We start from the raw sequence: 22,716 nt of genomic DNA, 5'->3' as shown, positions 1-22,716 counted from the left end.
CAAATTTGATAATAATAATAAATTTAAGAAATGACAAAATTTCATGCTGGCTGGGGCGTCGCCCGGTTAAACAAGGCCCCTGTTGTTTTTGCCAGGGAACCAGGGCGAACAACGAAAAGTCGGCTACTGGAACAAATCTGAAAACACACCCCAACTCAACATCACTAGAGTTAAAGATCGGTACTATCCACATAAGAAGCCTGAATGACAAAGAAATGGAGTACCAGATCGACATAATAGGGGTGACTGAAACAAAAAAGACAAAAACTGGTGAGATCATCCTGAGCAATAAATGCAAAATGTTATATTCAGGCAATGACAATCAAGGAAAAGAATGAGTAGCCATAGTATACAACACAAAATACTAGGCTAATCTTGAATGGCAGTCAGTCTCAAGTAGAGTAATGTGGGCAAATATGAGAATGAGGAACTGGACAATGAGACTTAATTGTGCCTGTGGTCCCACAGAAGGTTCTACTAAGGTAGTAGTGGAGGAATTTTTTGAGGCTTTAGAAAAAGCAACTGACACAATGAAAAAGGAAAAGTTGGTCCTTGTTGGGGATCTAAATAGCAGAGTAGGAAATGATTGTGAGAGATACAAAAATTTTTGCGAAAATTTGGAGAAAAGAGCAAAGCTAATAATAATGGCAAATATCGGTTGGATTTCTGCTCAGGACATGGACTGGTTATTACTAACACCATGTTCCAACATAAAAATGTGCACAAATTCAAATGGAGAGACGAGGCAAGGAATAAGAAAAGTCTCATTGACTACGTTATTGTTGACAGTGATGTTTTCTCCCTGGTGCAGGACACCAGAGTGTACAGAGGATTTGAAATTGGAAGTGATCACTATTTAGTCTTGAGCAGGATAAAATTGAATTTCATATTGAAAAGAATACATGTAAGAAAGTTTTAAAGCGAATAAAAGTTGAGCAGCTCTCAGATGTGAACTGTAGACTAAAGTACACAAAGATTATTGCAGAAAAAATGAAAGAGTTTGAGAACAGGAATCAAACCTTGGAGATTCAGTGGTAAGCCTTGAAGAAAGCCCTGATTGATTCAGCTAGAGAGGCATGTGGTGAAGTTGTCTGCAAGGATAGAAAAATTAGAACTCCATGGTGGACACAGGAAGTTAAAGAGGCAGTGAAGGAAAAGAAGAAAGCATATCAAAAGTTACTGGCAAATAAGTCAGCTTCTGCTCTTAGAGAATACAGAGACAAATGCAAGAATGCTAAGTACTGTGTAAAACTAGCTAAACTAAAATCATGGGAGGACTTTGGCAAGAATATAGAAAATAAATATCAAGAAAATGGCAAAATATTCTGGATATTGTTGAAGAAGCTTAGGAATGGAGAAAAGAGTGCTGTAAAAGGAGTTAGAGATGATAAAGGTGACATGAAAATGGGAGAAAAAGATATCCTTGAAGTATGGAGTAATTACTTTGAAAAACTGCTAAATGAAACAAGCAGGTGGTGACAGCACAGTGGTAAAAAACACTGACCAGGCATGCAGTCAGGAATACATATCCATACTTGAAGTAGAAAAAGCCATCAAAGGCTTGAAATGTGTAAAGGCAGCAGGAGTAGATGATATTCGACCAGAAATGCTGAAGTATGGTGGTATAAGAGTCTTACAGTGACTGCACTGCATAGTTCAGAAAGCCTGGACAGAGGGCGAATTCCCGATGATTGGAGTAGAGCTCTCATAGTACCCATATATAAAAAGGGAAATAAAACTGAATGTGAGAATTACAGAGGTATTTCCCTACTGAGTGTTTCTGGCATGATATATGCAAGTATACTTGAGAAACAGTTGAGAAGAATTGTTGAAGAAAACTTGGTGAAGGACAAGCTGGATTCAGGCCAAATAGAGGCTGTCAGGATCAGATCTTCACTTTACATCAAATTGTCGAGAAAGCATGGGAATATAAGAAAGATCTGTATTTAAGTTTTGTTGATTTGGAAAAGGCATATGACAAGGTGCCAGGAGAGAAGCTATTCAATATGCTACAGTTATATGGTGTCAATGGGGCATTATATCAAGCAATACTTAGTCTTTATTTGAGTTGTAAGTCAGCAGTTAGAATTGAAGGTAGTACGGGAAGATGGTGTAATGTTAAATCTGGTGTTAGACAAGGATGTACATTATCCCCTCTGTTATTCATTATCTATATGGATCACATTATGAAGCAAAGTAGTATTAAATATGATATCAAAATTGTAGATGTTAATGTCAGCTCTTTGCTTTATGCGGATGATGTTATTCTTCTAAAAAATCTGCTACAAGTCTGCAAGATTCTCTGACTAAATTGAATAACTGTTGTTATAGATATGGTATGAAGGTCAGCAATAAAAAGACAAAGACAATGAAAATAGGCGGAATCATTGAAAATGTCAACTGTGTCATGAATGGAGAACCTGTGGAACAAGTGAAACATTTCAGCTACTTAGGCACGATTTTTAGTGAAGATGGTAAATTAAATATAGAAATAGACAACAGAATCAGCAAAGCTGGTATGGTAGGAAGTCAATTGAATAAATTCATATGGAATAAAAGAGAAATTAGTCAGAACACTAAATTAGCTATATACAAGACAGTGTTCAAGCCAGTTTTAACTTATGGATCTGAGAATTGGGTCAGAAGTAAAACACTTGACCAAAGACTAGAAACTGCAGATATGAGAGTCCTGAGAAAGATTAGATGCCTGAACAGATGGCATCAATGGCAATATCATATTAAAAACGAGGATATTAGGAAAGAACTTGACATTGTCAGCATCCAGGAATGCGTTAGCAGAGCTAATCTCAGGTGGTATGGTTACTTAAACAGAATGGGCAAAGAAAGATTAGCAAAACGAGTGTTCTCTGCCAGGATGGCAGCAAAACGACCCAGAGGAAGACCAAGATATAGGTGGATTGGTATGGTACAAAGTGCCTTAGACGATAGAAATATAAGATCTGATAATGTTGGAGTCTTGACAAGTAACAGACAGATTTGGAGGAAAATTGTAGATAGGAAGTTAGTAATGATGTAATTTTTTTCATGTAGTACTATCATATCCTGTATACCCTTTGAGGGTACATGGCAGGAATTTGATGATGATGATGAGTTATATGAATGAAGTGAAAACTAACAGGTTGAATGTTTCCTTCAACTGGCTAAGTTTACAGTAACAGGTTTATATGCCTAATCATCCTCCATTCATTTTCAAACTGCTACTGTCTGCCCTTGAGGGTAGAACAGCTACAAGAAGCAATTAAATAACTACAGTTAAAATTTTAGTATTATTAATAATTCATGATAAAAGATTCCAAAAAAACCTCTAAAAAAGTATACTTTTTGTTCTCACTTAAAAAAAAAAAAAAAACTCCTTACAGGTTTGAATCTTCTAAGATGGAAGATTTGGATTTAGTATCTTGACAAGAAAAAAAAAAATCCAACTAAAATCGCCTTAATTTTGATTACAGAAAGAAATTTAGTTTTTTGACCTGTACTATCAGATACTTCAATTTCCTTTTGCATAACATCCCCATTTTATGGTGGATTCTCTTTGCAAATGCTTAGCACATAATTACTAAGTTTTATTTTGCATGCATGAACAAATCTGAAAACACACCCCAACTCAACATCACTAGAGTTAAAGATCGGTACTATCCACATAAGAAGCCTGAATGACAAAGAAATGGAGTACCAGATCGACATAATAGGGGTGACTGAAACAAAAAAGACAAAAACTGGTGAGATCATCCTGAGCAATAAATGCAAAATGTTATATTCAGGCAATGACAATCAAGGAAAAGAATGAGTAGCCATAGTATACAACACAAAATACTAGGCTAATCTTGAATGGCAGTCAGTCTCAAGTAGAGTAATGTGGGCAAATATGAGAATGAGGAACTGGACAATGAGACTTAATTGTGCCTGTGGTCCCACAGAAGGTTCTACTAAGGTAGTAGTGGAGGAATTTTTTGAGGCTTTAGAAAAAGCAACTGACACAATGAAAAAGGAAAAGTTGGTCCTTGTTGGGGATCTAAATAGCAGAGTAGGAAATGATTGTGAGAGATACAAAAATTTTTGCGAAAATTTGGAGAAAAGAGCAAAGCTAATAATAATGGCAAATATCGGTTGGATTTCTGCTCAGGACATGGACTGGTTATTACTAACACCATGTTCCAACATAAAAATGTGCACAAATTCAAATGGAGAGACGAGGCAAGGAATAAGAAAAGTCTCATTGACTACGTTATTGTTGACAGTGATGTTTTCTCCCTGGTGCAGGACACCAGAGTGTACAGAGGATTTGAAATTGGAAGTGATCACTATTTAGTCTTGAGCAGGATAAAATTGAATTTCATATTGAAAAGAATACATGTAAGAAAGTTTTAAAGCGAATAAAAGTTGAGCAGCTCTCAGATGTGAACTGTAGACTAAAGTACACAAAGATTATTGCAGAAAAAATGAAAGAGTTTGAGAACAGGAATCAAACCTTGGAGATTCAGTGGTAAGCCTTGAAGAAAGCCCTGATTGATTCAGCTAGAGAGGCATGTGGTGAAGTTGTCTGCAAGGATAGAAAAATTAGAACTCCATGGTGGACACAGGAAGTTAAAGAGGCAGTGAAGGAAAAGAAGAAAGCATATCAAAAGTTACTGGCAAATAAGTCAGCTTCTGCTCTTAGAGAATACAGAGACAAATGCAAGAATGCTAAGTACTGTGTAAAACTAGCTAAACTAAAATCATGGGAGGACTTTGGCAAGAATATAGAAAATAAATATCAAGAAAATGGCAAAATATTCTGGATATTGTTGAAGAAGCTTAGGAATGGAGAAAAGAGTGCTGTAAAAGGAGTTAGAGATGATAAAGGTGACATGAAAATGGGAGAAAAAGATATCCTTGAAGTATGGAGTAATTACTTTGAAAAACTGCTAAATGAAACAAGCAGGTGGTGACAGCACAGTGGTAAAAAACACTGACCAGGCATGCAGTCAGGAATACATATCCATACTTGAAGTAGAAAAAGCCATCAAAGGCTTGAAATGTGTAAAGGCAGCAGGAGTAGATGATATTCGACCAGAAATGCTGAAGTATGGTGGTATAAGAGTCTTACAGTGACTGCACTGCATAGTTCAGAAAGCCTGGACAGAGGGCGAATTCCCGATGATTGGAGTAGAGCTCTCATAGTACCCATATATAAAAAGGGAAATAAAACTGAATGTGAGAATTACAGAGGTATTTCCCTACTGAGTGTTTCTGGCATGATATATGCAAGTATACTTGAGAAACAGTTGAGAAGAATTGTTGAAGAAAACTTGGTGAAGGACAAGCTGGATTCAGGCCAAATAGAGGCTGTCAGGATCAGATCTTCACTTTACATCAAATTGTCGAGAAAGCATGGGAATATAAGAAAGATCTGTATTTAAGTTTTGTTGATTTGGAAAAGGCATATGACAAGGTGCCAGGAGAGAAGCTATTCAATATGCTACAGTTATATGGTGTCAATGGGGCATTATATCAAGCAATACTTAGTCTTTATTTGAGTTGTAAGTCAGCAGTTAGAATTGAAGGTAGTACGGGAAGATGGTGTAATGTTAAATCTGGTGTTAGACAAGGATGTACATTATCCCCTCTGTTATTCATTATCTATATGGATCACATTATGAAGCAAAGTAGTATTAAATATGATATCAAAATTGTAGATGTTAATGTCAGCTCTTTGCTTTATGCGGATGATGTTATTCTTCTAAAAAATCTGCTACAAGTCTGCAAGATTCTCTGACTAAATTGAATAACTGTTGTTATAGATATGGTATGAAGGTCAGCAATAAAAAGACAAAGACAATGAAAATAGGCGGAATCATTGAAAATGTCAACTGTGTCATGAATGGAGAACCTGTGGAACAAGTGAAACATTTCAGCTACTTAGGCACGATTTTTAGTGAAGATGGTAAATTAAATATAGAAATAGACAACAGAATCAGCAAAGCTGGTATGGTAGGAAGTCAATTGAATAAATTCATATGGAATAAAAGAGAAATTAGTCAGAACACTAAATTAGCTATATACAAGACAGTGTTCAAGCCAGTTTTAACTTATGGATCTGAGAATTGGGTCAGAAGTAAAACACTTGACCAAAGACTAGAAACTGCAGATATGAGAGTCCTGAGAAAGATTAGATGCCTGAACAGATGGCATCAATGGCAATATCATATTAAAAACGAGGATATTAGGAAAGAACTTGACATTGTCAGCATCCAGGAATGCGTTAGCAGAGCTAATCTCAGGTGGTATGGTTACTTAAACAGAATGGGCAAAGAAAGATTAGCAAAACGAGTGTTCTCTGCCAGGATGGCAGCAAAACGACCCAGAGGAAGACCAAGATATAGGTGGATTGGTATGGTACAAAGTGCCTTAGACGATAGAAATATAAGATCTGATAATGTTGGAGTCTTGACAAGTAACAGACAGATTTGGAGGAAAATTGTAGATAGGAAGTTAGTAATGATGTAATTTTTTTCATGTAGTACTATCATATCCTGTATACCCTTTGAGGGTACATGGCAGGAATTTGATGATGATGATGAGTTATATGAATGAAGTGAAAACTAACAGGTTGAATGTTTCCTTCAACTGGCTAAGTTTACAGTAACAGGTTTATATGCCTAATCATCCTCCATTCATTTTCAAACTGCTACTGTCTGCCCTTGAGGGTAGAACAGCTACAAGAAGCAATTAAATAACTACAGTTAAAATTTTAGTATTATTAATAATTCATGATAAAAGATTCCAAAAAAACCTCTAAAAAAGTATACTTTTTGTTCTCACTTAAAAAAAAAAAAAAAACTCCTTACAGGTTTGAATCTTCTAAGATGGAAGATTTGGATTTAGTATCTTGACAAGAAAAAAAAAAATCCAACTAAAATCGCCTTAATTTTGATTACAGAAAGAAATTTAGTTTTTTGACCTGTACTATCAGATACTTCAATTTCCTTTTGCATAACATCCCCATTTTATGGTGGATTCTCTTTGCAAATGCTTAGCACATAATTACTAAGTTTTATTTTGCATGCATAGAAGTTATTGTTCAGTGTTCATTTTTCTTTTATCATATTGAATACCATTTCAAAATAAATTTATAAATTTTTTGGTTTGTATTTTATTTTGTATGTGTTGAATTATTTAATGATATTTTATGATATATTGCAGGGTAATTCTTATTTTAAAGAAGGAAATTATGACCAGGCTATAGCCTGTTATACCTCAGGTCTGCAGAGTGATCCAGATAGTGCTTTACTTCTGACAAATAGAGCAATAGCCTTTTTGAAAAAAGGACAGTAAGTTTTCTTGTGAATGTTTTTTCAGTAGTGTTTTCAATCTAATATTCAGAATGAAATTGAATATGCAGATGCTATGTGTAAATCTCTTATCTTTTTATGTGGTTCTCACCCAGAAAAGGTTATCAGTAAACCTATAGTACATTTATACTGTGGGTTGGCTAAGGATTTTGTTTTCTATTTTTATCAATGTTTTTTTTTTTTGCTTTTTTTTATGTAGTCCAGAAATCCTATTCTAGAGACCAAACATGAAACATTTTTCAAGCCACTTCAGGCTCCAATGAGCAGGGTGGTGGTCTTACACCTGCTTCACAAACATCCATACTTGCAACCTATTAGTTGAAGAATGGATGGGGCATATGCTAACCACTCTCCAACATTTTATATACCAATGCAGAAAATTGTAGGCTAATTGCTATTTCTACAATAGGCTAATTGTAGAAATAGCTAATTTAATTAGTTATTTCTACAATAGGCTAATTGTAGAAATAGCTAATTTAATTAGTTATTTCTGGAGTATTTGTGAAGTCTTAAAAGTTGGTTAAGGACAGAATTTGGGAGTGGAGGTGATAGTTATGCTGTGGTGTATGAAGTGCATGTAACATTTTAGTGTATACCAATACAAACACCATTAACAATAAAGTAAGCACTGTTTTCAGAGTATTAAATGTAAATTTAATGCATTCAAAAAAACAAATACACCACATTGAAATACAGTGCAGTGCACTGTTCAAAACCCAATCCCAGGGGGCATATTCGGGTTCCTTCTTTTAAGGTTGGGTGCAGAGCTAACAACCCCACCCTGTAAAAACTCAACTTGTTAAGAAAGTCAAAAGGAAAATTAACTGGACAGACTTTGCAGAACAACTTAGACAATGGAAAAAAGATTATGAATATTTGTTTGGAAGCTGATGTCTTGAGCCTGAACGACTAGGACCAGTAATAAATAGTATGGGAGTGATTGGGAGTCAACATAATAAAACCAGAAGTGGCCTAGAAGAAATGAGATGTAGTGAGAGTGGGGGGGTAAGTAATAGAGAGTTGAGTAATGAAGCTGGGAGAGTCATGCTGAATAGTGTAGAGAATGAGTCCATGAGTGTGGACTTGAATGAAGTTAAGAGTGGTAAAATATATGGTGATTCTATGATTAAGGGTATGGAGAGTGGTATGCATGAGGAGTGCTTGGCTGATGGGACAATAGAAAGAGTGGCTTTAGCAATAAAGAGAGGGCATGAAGCAGACAAGATGATAGTTATGGTGGGTACGAATGACCTGAGAGGTAGTATAAATCGGGTAGGAAAAGATTTAAGAACATTATTAGATATTGTGAAGAGGAAAAGTGTCAATGGGAGAAGAGTGTGTGTGCTGCCTCGTTTTGACAATTACGAGTTAAGTAGACGAGCAATGATAATGAATGATATGATTGCAAGAATGTGCAGAAAAAGAGGTCTGGAGTTTGTTGATGTTTGGAGTGTGTTTGAAGGAAAAAGGCAGTTGTATGCTAGAGATGGACTGCATCTTAACATGGAAGGACATAAGCGATTGAAGAAGTTATTGTTTTCTGAACAGGTTGAAGTTATTGGGCAGGGAAACTAATATTGAAAAGGTTGAGTGTAAGAGAGAGAAACTTTAGCACTGATTGTGTATTTATTGATCCTTATAGGCAGAATAAATTGCAAAAGAGAGGGGATAAAAATCGGCATAGGACTACGGTAGTTAGTGACTTATATATCAGTTCTAAAGCCGGTACAAGATCTAGAGGGAATCTGCAATTTTTGTATACCAATGCTAGAAGCATTCGAAATAAGAAAGAAGAATTTTTTGCATTAGTCAGTGAAATCTCACCAAAAGTTGTAGGCATTAGTGAAACTTGGCTGTCAGCAGAAGATGTGGTCACTGGAATTGAATGTGATGGGTACAGTATTTTCAGGGAGGATAGAGAAGATAGAACAGGAGGAGGAGTACTGTTGATGATAGCTGATGTGTTGCAGCCAAAGAAAGTAGTATATCATGATGATAGACATGTGAATGAGAGTTCATTTGAGGCAGTCTGGTGCGAAATAGTGACCAACGCAACCAAATATACAGTTGGATGCTGCTATAGGCCAGGGAGTACGGGGGGAGATATTGAATTCATGCATCAGCAAGTTAATGCAATGAGTGAAGGCTTAGTGATTATTATGGGGGATTTTAATTATGGTGATATCAATTGGAAGGAGGAAATATCACGTAGCAAAAAGGAAATGGAGTTCATACATCTTCTACGAGATAATTACTTGAAACAGCACTTAACTGAAGGGACACGTGGTGTGAGAGTGTTGGACCTGGTTATTGGTTCAGAGGTTATATGCATAAGTAAGGTGTCCTCGTTACCTCCAGTTGGTGAAAGCGATCATGTGGTATTGACTTGGGAGGTTGCAAAATCTGTGGATTTTTCTATTAAGAAGGGGTATGTACGGAACTACAGGTTAGGCAATTATAACAAGCTTCGGAGTGAGCTTGCAGCCATCCCATGGCAGAACATATTGCAAGGGAAAGATGTTAGCAGTGCTTGGGACAAAATCAGCGGGTATCTGAGGAAAGCAATATCAGATTGTGTCCCCATGGTCAGGAGGTCAAACAAGGCAGGCATTAGATGGATGAGCAGTAGTATCAAGCTTGAACTGCAAAAAAAGAAAATGTTATGGAGAATTTACAAGGAGAAAGGCGATCAGGATACAATGAGCAGTACAAGGCTCAAGCTAGGAAGGTTATCAGCATAGTAAGAAAAGCTAAATCAGATTATGAGAAGACCTTAGCCAAAGAGATCAAGGGTAATCCCAAAGAGTTCTTCTGCTATGTGGCAAGTAAGAGGAAGAATGACTTCGGAAGGATAACCTTAGTGGGTGCTGATGGTATTGAGGTGACAAAATCAGATGTAATAGTCGAGTTACTGAGTGATCACCTTTCAAAAGTCTATCACCCAAGTGAGGATATCTCTATACCTATAGCAATAGCTAATGTGAGAATTGAAGCTAAAAAATCAGAGGTATTAAATTTATTGCAAAACTTAAATGCAAACACTGCGGTAGGCTTAGATGGAATATCAGCTCGGGTGTTGCGTGAATGTGCAAATGAATTGTCAACCCCTCTTACCTGGATATTTAATTTAAGTTTGAACTCTGGTATGGTCCCTAGGGAGTGGAAGTTAGGCAAAGTGGTTCCTTTGCATAAGGGTGGCTCTAAAACAGCAGTATTGAATTACAGACCAATCACCATCTCAGGAGTAGTGGTAAAAGTATTGGAAAAGTTGGTTAAAGACAAAATTCAAGAATGGGTGGATCAGAATATGATACTCTATAGAGGCCAACATGGTTTTGTTAAAGGTAGATCCTGCCTTAGCAATCTATTAACTATTCATATTAGAATAACATCTGAGTTGGACAAAGGAACTGGCTACACAGTGGTACTTCTGGATTTTGCTAAGGCTTTTGACAGGATACCCCATAGAACACTGTTACGCAAATTGGAGCAGATGGGAATGGATATTAAATTGGTGATATGGATAGGAGAATGGCTCAGGGAGAGATACCATAAGGTGGTGTATGGAGGAGCCGAGTCCAGAATGAGGCAGATGACCAGTGGTTTGCCTCAGGGCTCTGTGCTTGGGCCAATGTTGTTTAATTTGTATATAAATGATATAGGAAACGGCTTAAAGGGAGATATTCAGTTGTTTGCTGATGATGCAAAGTTGTGTAGTGCAATAAAAAATCAAGCTGATGTTGAAAGTTTGCAGGAGGATTTAAATAAGCTGGTAAAATGGGCAAAAGAAAATGGATGTCAGTTCAATGTGGAAAAGTGTAAAGTCATGCATTTTGGGATTAAAAGATTACCAGCTGTGTACTACATCGATGGAAAGGTACTCCAAGAGATTGATGAGGCTAGGGATTTAGGGGTATTGGTAGATAGGGAGATGAAGTTCAGAGGACACATTGCTAAGGTGTCCAAGATTGCACATAGGATTACTTGGTTGTTGAGGAACACACTGACATCCAGAGATAAAGAGGCTATTATTCCCCTTTATAAAGCATTGATACTTCCACATTTGGATTACTGTGCTCAGGTCTGGTCACCTGGATTTCTTGGAGATGAGGAGGCTGTGGAGAGGGTTCAGAGAAGAGTGACCAAGTTGGTGAGTGATATAAAAAATGCTCCCTACATTGATAGATTGAGAGCTTGTGGATTGCAGAGATTGGTTGATAGGCGAAGAAGAGGGGATATGATAGAAACATTCAAATTACTAAAAGGTTTTTATAGGATTGATGCAGGGGAAATGTTTCAGCTGTGTGATAGTGATGGAAGAACAAGAGGTCATCTCTGGAAATTAAAGAAGAGTGTGGTTAACAAAGGTGTCAGAACAAGGTTTTTTGCCTGGAGGGTGGTGAATGAGTGGAAATCATTGCCAGACTTAGTTGTGAGCTCTTCGTCTGTAAATGAATTCAAGAAGAGATATGACAGATTTTGTTTTGCTAGTTTGGGTCTCCCGCGATGAGTCTACTGACTCCATGGAGATACCCATAATAATAATAATAAAATAATAATTGAGGAAAGTGTGTGTGAGGAACTACAGAGATATAGAGTGAGGATAATAGCATTGCAGGAGGTGCGATGGAAAGGAAATGGCATATTTGATACTAGAACACATACTATTTTATACAGTGGAGGAGATCAAAAAGCCTTTGGTACTGCATTCTTGGTTGATAAAAAATGGAAACACTTGGTTCTTGATTTTAGACTGGTTAACGAATGACTTTGTGTACTGAGAATAAAGTTTAAGATGTTCAATATTTCACTTATGTGCACACGCACCAGCCAAGGACTCTTGTGAAGAAGACAAGGTGTGACTTCTGTGAATCAGTGGAGAGGATATATGATCATTCACCAAAAGGATTTTGTTTTCCATTTTTATCAATTTTTAAAAATTTTTTTTTTTTTTATGTAGGTCCAGAAACTCCATTCTAGAGACCAAACATTAAACATTTTCAAGCCACTTCAGGCTCCAGTGAGCAGGGCAGTGGTCTTAATGATATTTTATGATAAATGTTAAAATGGTTCTAGGAGACATGAATGCCAAAATAGGAAAGGAAGAGACCTTCCGACCAACACTTGGAAGAGATAGTGCACATGAAGAAAGTAATGAAAATGGTACGAGACTAATTGATTTTGCAAGTGGCAAAAATACGACCATATGTACAACCTATTTTCCACATAAAACAAGTACATAAAGTTACCTAGAGATCGACAGATGGAATAACAGAAAATCAGATAGATCATCTAATAATTGATAGATGACATGCAACAGATATTGTTGATGTAAGAAGTTTTTGAGGAGTGGATTGTGATATGGATCATTATTTGTTAAGAGTTAAATATAAACAAAGAATAAAAATAATAAGGTGGGTAGTGGAAGGGGAACACCAAGATATGATCCCCAAAATTTAAAAGATGGAAAAATCAGACAAAAATATGTTGAAAGATTGAGAGAAGAAATAAATGAAAAGAAAGAGGACGAATATGCCAATGATGTAACTATAGATAAAAAAACAGGAAAGGATCAAGAATAAAATTACCACAGTGGCTGAAGAAATTCTGGGATATAGAAACAATGATAAACAAAATGAATGGTATGATTTGAAATGTAGAAAATGTGTTGAAGACAGAAATACAGCTCGTCTAAAGATGCTTGATGCTTGAGCAAATGAGAATGAATATAGTTCGCCCACCGTTTGTAGATTTCTCCTTGGCATTTTGCCAAGAATAGTCGATTCATGCTGAAGGGGAGAAAGAAATGAAGGATGTACGAATTGGTCGCCAACATGCGAAATCACGTGCTTTCTTGTCTGTCGCTGCTAATACTAGCTTGATTTTTGTTGTTGCTTTTTTGCATTATTTTTTATTATTAATTTGTATGATGGATCCAGTACAGTCAACAAGTTCTGTTGTTAAACATTTCAGTAGCTCTTGCAAAAGAATATTGAATAATGTGCTGACATTCTGCGAAAAAAAGAATCGTCTCCTTGTTCCCCTTTCTCAAGTCATAAAACGTGCAAGTGCAGTTGCGTGCATATCGGGGTCGACTGTTAAAAGAATTCGTAGGGAATCAAAAGGTGAAAGGTAAGCCAAAATTTAAATCTCCTAAAAAAAAAAAGCACCTGAGTAAAGAAAACCATTGAAACCGTAGCTTTGAATGATTTTGATGTAGACATTATAAGAACTATTCACGAATTTTACGTGGTCGAGAAAAGAGTGCCAACTGTTCCGAAATTGATTCCTGTGCTTAAAGAAAAAATTAATTTTCCTTGGAAAAGAGAAACTTTAAGGAAAATACTTCATGAAATCGGATTTTGTTTTAAAAAGTCCTAGAATAAAAGGAAACTTATCATGGAGCGAGGTGACATTGTTTTATCTAGAACGCAATATTTGAGAGCAATAAGACGTTTCAGGGAGGAGAAAAGACCGATTGTGTATCTAGATGAAACTTGGATTGATAGTAATTTAACTTATGGAAAATGTTGGCAGTCTAAAGAAGAATGTGGAGTGCTACAAACCAGAAATGCCTCGCGGCGCATAATAATTTTGTGTGCGCGTGGAGAAATGGTTTTTTTTACCGGATTCAAACTTACTATACAAAGCCAATTACCATAGGCAAATGAATTCTATGATCTTCGAAAAGTGGGCAGAAGAAAAAACGATTCCAAACCTTCCTTAAAATGCTGTTGTTATAATTGATAATGCTTCATATCACTCTATTTGATTAAACAAAGTTCCAAATTGATCTAATAAGAAGCAAGTTCTTATGAATTGGCTCTCTGCAAATAACATTTCTCATTCCCCAGATATGCGAAAAATTGAATTGCTTAATTTGGTCAAAAGAAACTCGCCCACAACTAAACTATTTAAATTCGACACGATGCTCAAAGAGCATGGATTTCTAGCTTTGAGGCTACCACCATATCATTGCAATATTAATGGTATTAAGTAGTTTGGGCAGAAGTGAAAAGTTTCATTCACCATTGCAACGTAACTGGAGAAATTGACATGTCGAAACTTTTTAAGCTTTCAGAACAGGCAATTGAAAGTATTACAGTTCAAAACTGGGGAAAATATTACTTTCATGTCACTGTAATACTTTCATGCGATTGAAAGTATTACAGTTCAATACTGGGGAAAATATTACTTTCATGTCACCTCATTGGAAAATATGTATTGGGACAGAGACGGAATTATCGAAGAATTATGCGAACCTTTGGTGATCAGTTTAAGTGAAAGTGATGGCGATTTGGACACCGATTCAGATGACTATGAAGATTAAAAGGATTTGATAATGGTATTTTTTTCCAACCTTTTTTTGCATGGGTTTGTTAAAAGAGTCACAACAAGTCAAAAATAATTAATCGGTTTAGGACATTAAAGTGTCTCAGTTCTCTCAGCTGTAAGTTTAGATTATCTAAGTTCATTTGAAAAAATTTCTGTTTTTCTGTATAATTATTTTTATTTTATAGAAAACTTTCTTAAAAATAAACTTAGTTAAATTGTTGTTTTATGCTATACCTTTTTTAATTTTGTTAATACTTTACGTACATTTTTCCAACTGTTATACAAGCAAAATAATTACACTTTAAAAACTACAATGTTCGTAAAAGAAAAGCAAACTTTTCCAACCTGTAATAATAAACAAACACATCCCAGAAGACAGATTGATTACCCTATTATCGGAATGGATTATCCTTTTTCTGACATGCGCAGAAGTGTCGAGGGACCTCTAATCGGTGGGCGAACTATATAGAGAAAAACAAAAACAAGCTAAAAAGATGTGCAGAAGAAAGAAACATATTGGGAAAAGACAAGTCTAAATGAAATTGAGATTTTGAAGAATACTGGACAAATCAAGAAAATGTATTATAAGATAAAAGAAATTCAAGGTGGATTTCAACCAGAACAACTTTCTCCAGAGACCGTGAGAGTAACTTGCTTGGTGGAAAGGGGGACATTTTGAGAAGGCAGCAGAATATTTTGAAAATCTCCTTCAGGACAAAAGCTTGGAAACTAATGTTCCAGAAAAAGATAAGCTTAATGAATCCTTAACAAGTATAAGAAGAGCTGAGACAGAGGAAGTCCCAGAGCTACATGAGGTGGAGTTAGCCCTAAAGAGAATGAAAAATAATAAAGTGCCTGGTGAAGAAGGAATACCAGTTAAGCTATTAAAATATGGTGGGCAATCACTATTAATCAAAATTCATGAGTGCTTGTCAGAGGTTTGGGAAACTGAGTCTATGCCTACTGAATTGGATACTGCTATTATCTTCCCTATTCATAAGAAAAATGACAACTCTCTGTGCCAAAATTATAGAGGAATATCACTGTTAGCAGTGATTTTACAAAATATTTGTAGGGATACTTGGCAGCTAGATTGCATCCTTTCATAGAAGGAAAGCTGGATGACTATTAGTGTGGTTTCAGATATGGTAGATCAACAGTAGATAAGATTTTTACAGTACAAACCATAATGGAGAAATGCTATGAGTTTAATATTAATCTGCACTGTTTGTTTGTGGACTTTAAACAAGCATATGATAACATTAATAGAGATAAGCTATTCAAAGTCATGAAGAAATTCCAAATTCCCCCCAAATTGATAAGATTAATTAAAATGACACTCAGAAATACCAGGTGTAGAGTGCAAATACAGGGTGAACTCACACCAGAGTTTTGGATTACCAAAGGGTTTTGACAAGGAGATCAATTATCAACAATGCTTTTCAACCTATGCCTTGAAAGGGTAATACAAAATCCTCACCACAGTCACAAGATGAGTTTTGTCTTATTCCCCAAGTAAATAAGGAAGCTATAGAGTCATGATTGAGATGGCTGAAGATCGTGATAAGTGGAGAACCTTTCTTCTTAGTGGACTCAACCCGTTACCAATTGGATGAGATGATGAGAATCATAAACAGAGGTGGAACTATTATGAATAGGAATCTACAGCGTTTGGCTTTTGCAAATGATGTGGCAAATGAATTGGAAGGACTGAGGGAAGCCTCAGAGAGGGTTATAGACAGATGAGGGAGGAGGCAAAGAAATTGGGACTACAAGCAAATGAAACTAAAACAAAATACTTAATTGTTGCCAGAGATGAACAAAAATTTGAAACATCTGAAGTTTTACTTTGAACGAGTATGCAGTTTACATATTTGGGTTCAGTAATAACAGAAAGTTATTTATTTAGCGTTTGGCTAAGAAGAATATATGCATATGCTACCACATTTGCATGTATGTACAAGGCAAAAAAAAATGCATAAAAGAATACAATAGTGTGAAGTGACACTGTAGTCATATATACATATAACAATATACAAATAAGCATAAAATTAAAATGTAATGTCTAAGTTCGACAACCAGTCAACAGCATCAGTGGAAACTGTTATAAAGTCAGATACTGGTTCCATGAAGGCTCTGTGAGGACAGTCAAATGTGATATGTTGTATAATTTGGTTATCCTCACCACAGTCACAAGATGAGTTTTGTCTTATTCCCCAAGTAAATAAGGAAGCTTCTCACTTACCATCGTTGGTGCAAACCCTATTTAGGGAGGTCCATAGTTTTTGAGGTAGATTGAACCCTGATGGAGGGCTGTTTGGGTTAAAAATAGTCTGCCAGATTACCGGGGCTTTGGCAGTCCATTCTGTCTGCCATGCTATTGTTGCATCATAACCCTCAATGACAAGTTGTTATGCCATTATAATAGGCGGGTGTCTTGACTTAAGCCTCTGCGATGTAAAGCTGTCAATCAGGTTGTTTTGGCATCGTAGTTGTGGCGGTTGTATTTGGCTCAGAACTGGTAGCCAATATGATGGATTAGTCTTTATTGTTCCAGAAATGATACGCATTGTCTGATTCAACATAGTATCAATTAATTTAACTTGTGCACTGTTCAGCCTGACAGCTGAGCAGTATTCAGCAGTTTAGTATTCCTTAATGTGGAAGCACAAACCACCCCTCAGGTTGTTCTGACAAGTTTATGCAGTATGTTATTTCTAGTTCTGAGTTTGGCAGCAATATTGGAGAGATGTCTGTTAAAGGATAAAGGAGAGGGTTCTGTCCAGGGTTATGCCCAGATACTTTGGATTAAAATTGTGTGGTAGTATGTTCCCATTTAGTGGCACTCTTAAGATATGTCATGCCTTGTTATTGTTCAAATGGAAACAGCACGTTTCAGTCTTGGTAGTGCTTGGAATAAGATGCCACTTCTCAAAGAAGTGGTTTAGCACCTCTAGGTCACTAGTTAGTACGGCTCTATAGTACAGAAGTTCTAGTGGTAGAATGTGATGCATAAATCTTCAGCATATGTGAATTTTCTAGACGTTGTCCTTGGAAGGTCAGAAATCAGAAATATACAAATTGAAAAGAAGAGGGGCCACAACACCCTTGTGGGAGTCCATTGTTAAGTGTTCTTGGCTTGCTCATATCATCATCTAGAACTACCTGTATTGTTCTATTAGATAGAATAGTGTTGATCAGATGGGTCGTTTTTTTACATTTCAGTATTTTAAGGAGCTTGTAGATCATGCCTTTCCTCCATATGGTGTCACGCATCCATCAAGTCTATAAAGACTGCGCCATTTTTAAGTCTAAACTATATTCTATATGTGTCGTTAGCGCCAAAACTTGATCTTCACAGTTGCACCCGGGCCTGAATCTGACCTGTTCATGAGGGAGAGTGTCAATAATAATAGGACTAATTCTATTGTAAATAAGTCTTTCTAGTAACTTAAGGACACTGAGCAGTGCTATAGGTCCACAGCTTTCAGGTTTATCAGCAGGTTTTCCAGGTTTCAGGATAGATTATCTTGGATTTTTTAAATTCTGCTGGTAATCTACCACTCTGTAGAATATTAGAAAAGAATTTTGTCAGCCATTCCACTGTTTGGTCCAGAGTTTTTTTTTAAAAACTCAGAGTGAATATTATCAAATCCAGGTGCTTTACCAGTTTTCACTCCTTGGAGTACAGCTAGAACTTCTTCTTTGGTGAATGGATTTGATAGATTGGTCGCTTCAGAACAACCTTCTTTAAGTCTGGTCAATTCCTTCCTAATTATTTTAGTGTGTTTTTTTTTTCTGATTTAGGTCTGGACAGATTCACTATCCGATTGGCAATACAGTTGGCACTAACAGCAGCTTTTGCACTGGGACGATGGGAATTACCACCCAACTTTTTAAGGAGGTTCCATGCCTTCCTACTTGAATGTTTAAAGTTCAGCCTTTCCATGGTGTCAATCCATTTGTTCTTTCTAGCTTCATTTAAGCTGTCAATAAGATCATCTGCAACATCCACACGTCCACTATTTAGAAAGTCATTATAAAGTGATTCGCTGGTTTTGCTCCAGCCAGATATATTCTTTCCTAGCACCTCTAGGTATGTGTTTTTTGGCTGTAGAAATTACTATTTTCAGATCTTCGGTAGTTATAAGGTGTTGTGGTGGAATCTAGCGCACATTTTTATCTAGATTTGATGAAAAGCTATTCTAGTTTGCCTTGGCAAAATTCCAACGTGGCATTGGTGTAGTTTCAGTAATTGGAATTTGAGGGCCCACCTCAATAAAGACAGGGTTGACTATGTGTATCCTCTGTATATATATGATCATCTGACTGTCTTGAAGGTTGACATAGAATTTTGTTGACTAATGTTGTATTGTAACCATTCTTTAGTAGGTTGGTGCTGAGGTCGTCAAACTCTTGGTTTTTTTTATCTATATTAGTGGAGATTCTGTATGCTCTATCATGTAGTGAATGGATGAGGTGTATTTTTTTGCACCAGATGGTGGCATGCCACATCCCATTATCAGTAGCAGACCATGAACCAGTAAACAACTTCATAGCAAATGTGTGCAATTCATTTTTATTTCTGTTTTCAAATATTTAATTTTGTACATTACCTATTATAACCTATTTTTTAGTTTATTCACATCTTTCTCCCAATGATGTCAAACAAGCATTTTCACAAACTAGTAGAGTAGTCAATAAATGATATAATCCCATCTGTTTCCTTCATATGGAATAATAGCATGCATGGGTAGAACTCGTGATCATCCCTAAAAACTGATAGAGGTAGTTAGGAAATATGTGAATCCAGGTTCTTTTCATGGCATGTGGTATATGGAAGGGAGTGCCTCTTCAGTGAATGCTTCTAAAGAAAGAAAGATACAATAAGTATTTAGACAATGTGTGACAGGCAGTCCTCTCTGGAGGTATCTATATAATAATTTTTATCATGTTCAAAACTAAACAGTGTTCATTTTCTGTTTCAGATCTTTGTATAGTTTTGTTTGCTAAAGCTTTGTGAAGATATTACTGTCAACAATAACCTAGTAAGGCTTTATTTCTGATGTCTTCCCTCTCTCTCTGCTCTTCTCTTTAGATCTCCAACAAGGACCTACTTTTCCTTCTCTGATTACTTGAAAAATTACTCCTTTTCTTCCTTAGCAAGACCTTGAACTTCTGTGGGACCATAGATGCAGATTCTCATAGTCTAATTTTTAATTTTAAACTTTGCCCATGTCAGTGTTGAATTCTGTAGCTACTCCTTCCTTTTATCCTTGATACTACTTTCAAATTGATTCAAAATAACAATTCATCTCTTGCTTGACAAAATTTATTGAAATTAGATATTTTAACCTATTATAACCTATTTTTTAGTTTATTCATGTATTTAATTTTTATTCACTCACTTAAAATTATCCAGTCATTTCAGTTTGTTTTCAGTAGGACTTTCTTAATCAGAATCATTCCAAATAATTACATCTTCAGCCGAATTAATGATATGTGTCATTTTAATGAATCTGATTCCATGGGATGCCATTCTGTGTTTATTTTCTTAGTTATTATTATCTAATAATAATAATAATGCAGTACAGAAAGCAGAAATTAATAGTTTCATGCAGTGCTTTTTTTTTTTCTTCTAAAAAAATAATGCCGGTGTACTCATTCTTTGCTAGCAGGAAAAATTGAAAATTAAAACAATATGAAAAGAAAATTAAAAAAAATTAATTACTGATATTTTTACTTCATAATGTGATGATGTTTTTTGGAAGAAGAAAGTAAATTAAGTATATAACACATAATTTATTAAGCATAAATTTATCATGCAAGTATATAAAAAAAGAAGTAAAACGTATATGATAATTTTTAATAATTTTTATATATAGCAAGTAAAAAATTTTTGCATAGCAAATATCTTAACAATAGACAGTGAAAAAATGTAAATCTTCATTAAATAACTAAGCATATTTACATACTAGGACAGAGTCTAAGAAATTACTGAATATTACAAATTTCTAAATATACCACATCCGTATGGCACACATCACTGTTAATGAAGATACCAGTACACTGTACTGTTGTATACTGTCCCAAAGATTGCACTGGTTTTATGTATTGGTCTTACTTAAATGCTTTTATGCAATCTTCATACAATCCAAATAATTAAGAAGTAATTATAATTTAAATATTCATTACTTAGTTCTGAGAAATGAGTTTAGTTAACACAGTACTGAACTTTACGACAAGTGCATGTTGATCTGTGTCTTGATTAAGATGTAGGTTGATATCTTAATTTTAAAAAACGCATATTACTTAAATTTTTTTTATTTATAGAATTTTTGTTCAGTGTGCCATGTAATAATGTAGTAATAACTATATATATATATATATTTTTTTTTAACTGTATAATTTGTACTTATCCTTGCAAGGACTTCAGTTTTGAATGAACTGTATTGTTCTAATATATCCTATGATACCATATAATCCATACCATTTATGCTTATGCTATTGTTTTATCTTTTAACTTAGTCATACTGTGAATTAGTGCACATGACATTGTGAGCAAAAATTCTAGTTGAAGAAAATATTATGAAAGTATTATAGTTTTTTAAAATTAAAACATTACACATTTTTGTGGACAAGAAATAATATTAGATTGTAAGAAATTGAGTATTTTATTTTGAGTAATATTTTGGCTAAATTTTTAGAAAATTTTATTTAAGTTACTAATTTCTCTTACTACGTGCATAGTTATAACTGTTCAAACTGATGATTGTTGTGGGTGATTGCTATGAGATTGGGCTTAGACTTCACTTTGTTTACCATTAATTTATGTAAGGACTACAAAATCCACATGTACAAAGCTGTCATGAGTCTTCATTGGCACTATCATTGTCATTATTCTAGATCTCAAACAAACATTTGCTTTGGAAATTAGCAAAGCTTAGAAACAAACTTCTGATTTTTCAAATTTTAGATTTTAATTGAAAGTGGGGAGTGTGCACGTGTTAATATATTTTTATGGTTTTAATTTGCAGGTTAGCAGCTGCTGAAAAAGACTGTGATGTTTCTCTGAGTATTGATCCTACTTTTGTTAAAACTTATCATCGTAGAGGAACTGCAAGAATAGGTTTAAAGAAATTTGAACTGGCAAAAGAAGACTTTTTGACAGTTTTGAAACTTGAACCTGGCCATAAACAAGCACAAGCAGAACTACAAAAAATTGAGAAGGTAATTATTTATTTCTTTTCAGCCTGCCTAGCCAGCAAAAATTAGTTCTTGGATAAGTTAGAGAATATCGTAAATGATATACAGAAATACTGTTGTTTTCGGTGCAATGGAAATAATTATTTTAAAAAATAAGACACAGCAGTAACATATTGAGAATAACAGTTTGAAGTTGAAAACGTTTTTGGAGGTCAACAAGCTCATTTCAGTTTTGAAGCTCATTGTATAGATTCAAAACTGAAGCTAAATAGTGTCTATACTAGTGGACACTGATTAATCTGCAGGTCTCTACTCTCCGTTCATAGCAGATCTCATTGCCAACGTCACTTACTTTTTGACACAAGCCAGAGAAAGGTTTGGAGAACCTCTTATTCATTTCATCAGATTTAGTACAAAGACCTACTTGCTGAATTGCCATCTTATGGTTTACTGTCCAATCTTGTCCATTTGTCTCTCAGTTTTCTCTGATTATTTTCTGTGTAATGATGGATGTTTCTTTTACTTTTGGATTCATCACCAATGCAGGTGTACTTTCCATAGATGCACTTTTACTTAGGCTTGTCTTTCTATACCTAATTCATCTTCTCTCACTAACCACAAATTCTGTCCATAGATATGCTGACGACAATTTATTCTATTCCTCTTTTTCACTTGATAAACTTTGTAGTATTCAGATTACCCAAGCTGCAAGATATTTGCCATAGGTTTAAATACTGATCTTATTGCCATATTCCAGTGGATAACTTTTTCAACTTCATTTTTACCAAAACCCAATTTTGTCTTATATTGCAAAAAGATCACA

The 22,716-nt window shown here is 35.3% G+C and overlaps 1 protein-coding gene across 1 annotated transcript in view; it reads left to right on the top strand.

Annotated features, from left to right (window-relative positions):
* Window positions 1-22,716, top strand: part of spag (RNA polymerase II-associated protein spaghetti) — a 118,608-nt gene that overhangs the window by 32,263 nt on the left and 63,629 nt on the right. Inside the window, exons 4-5 of the mRNA XM_090403619.1 lie at window positions 7,204-7,331; window positions 21,725-21,917. Coding sequence (XP_090259745.1) covers window positions 7,204-7,331; window positions 21,725-21,917 — 321 coding nt within the window. The remainder of the gene's footprint in view (window positions 1-7,203; window positions 7,332-21,724; window positions 21,918-22,716) is intronic.

This window comes from Typopeltis vanoorti, chromosome 2 (genome assembly GCF_054136105.1).
Source record: "Typopeltis vanoorti isolate ZY-2024b chromosome 2, IOZ_Tvanoo_1.0, whole genome shotgun sequence".
NCBI lineage: Eukaryota > Metazoa > Arthropoda > Arachnida > Uropygi > Thelyphonidae > Typopeltis > Typopeltis vanoorti.
Note: the sequence above shows the minus strand (reverse complement) of the source record. Positions and strands in the feature narration are given on the sequence as shown.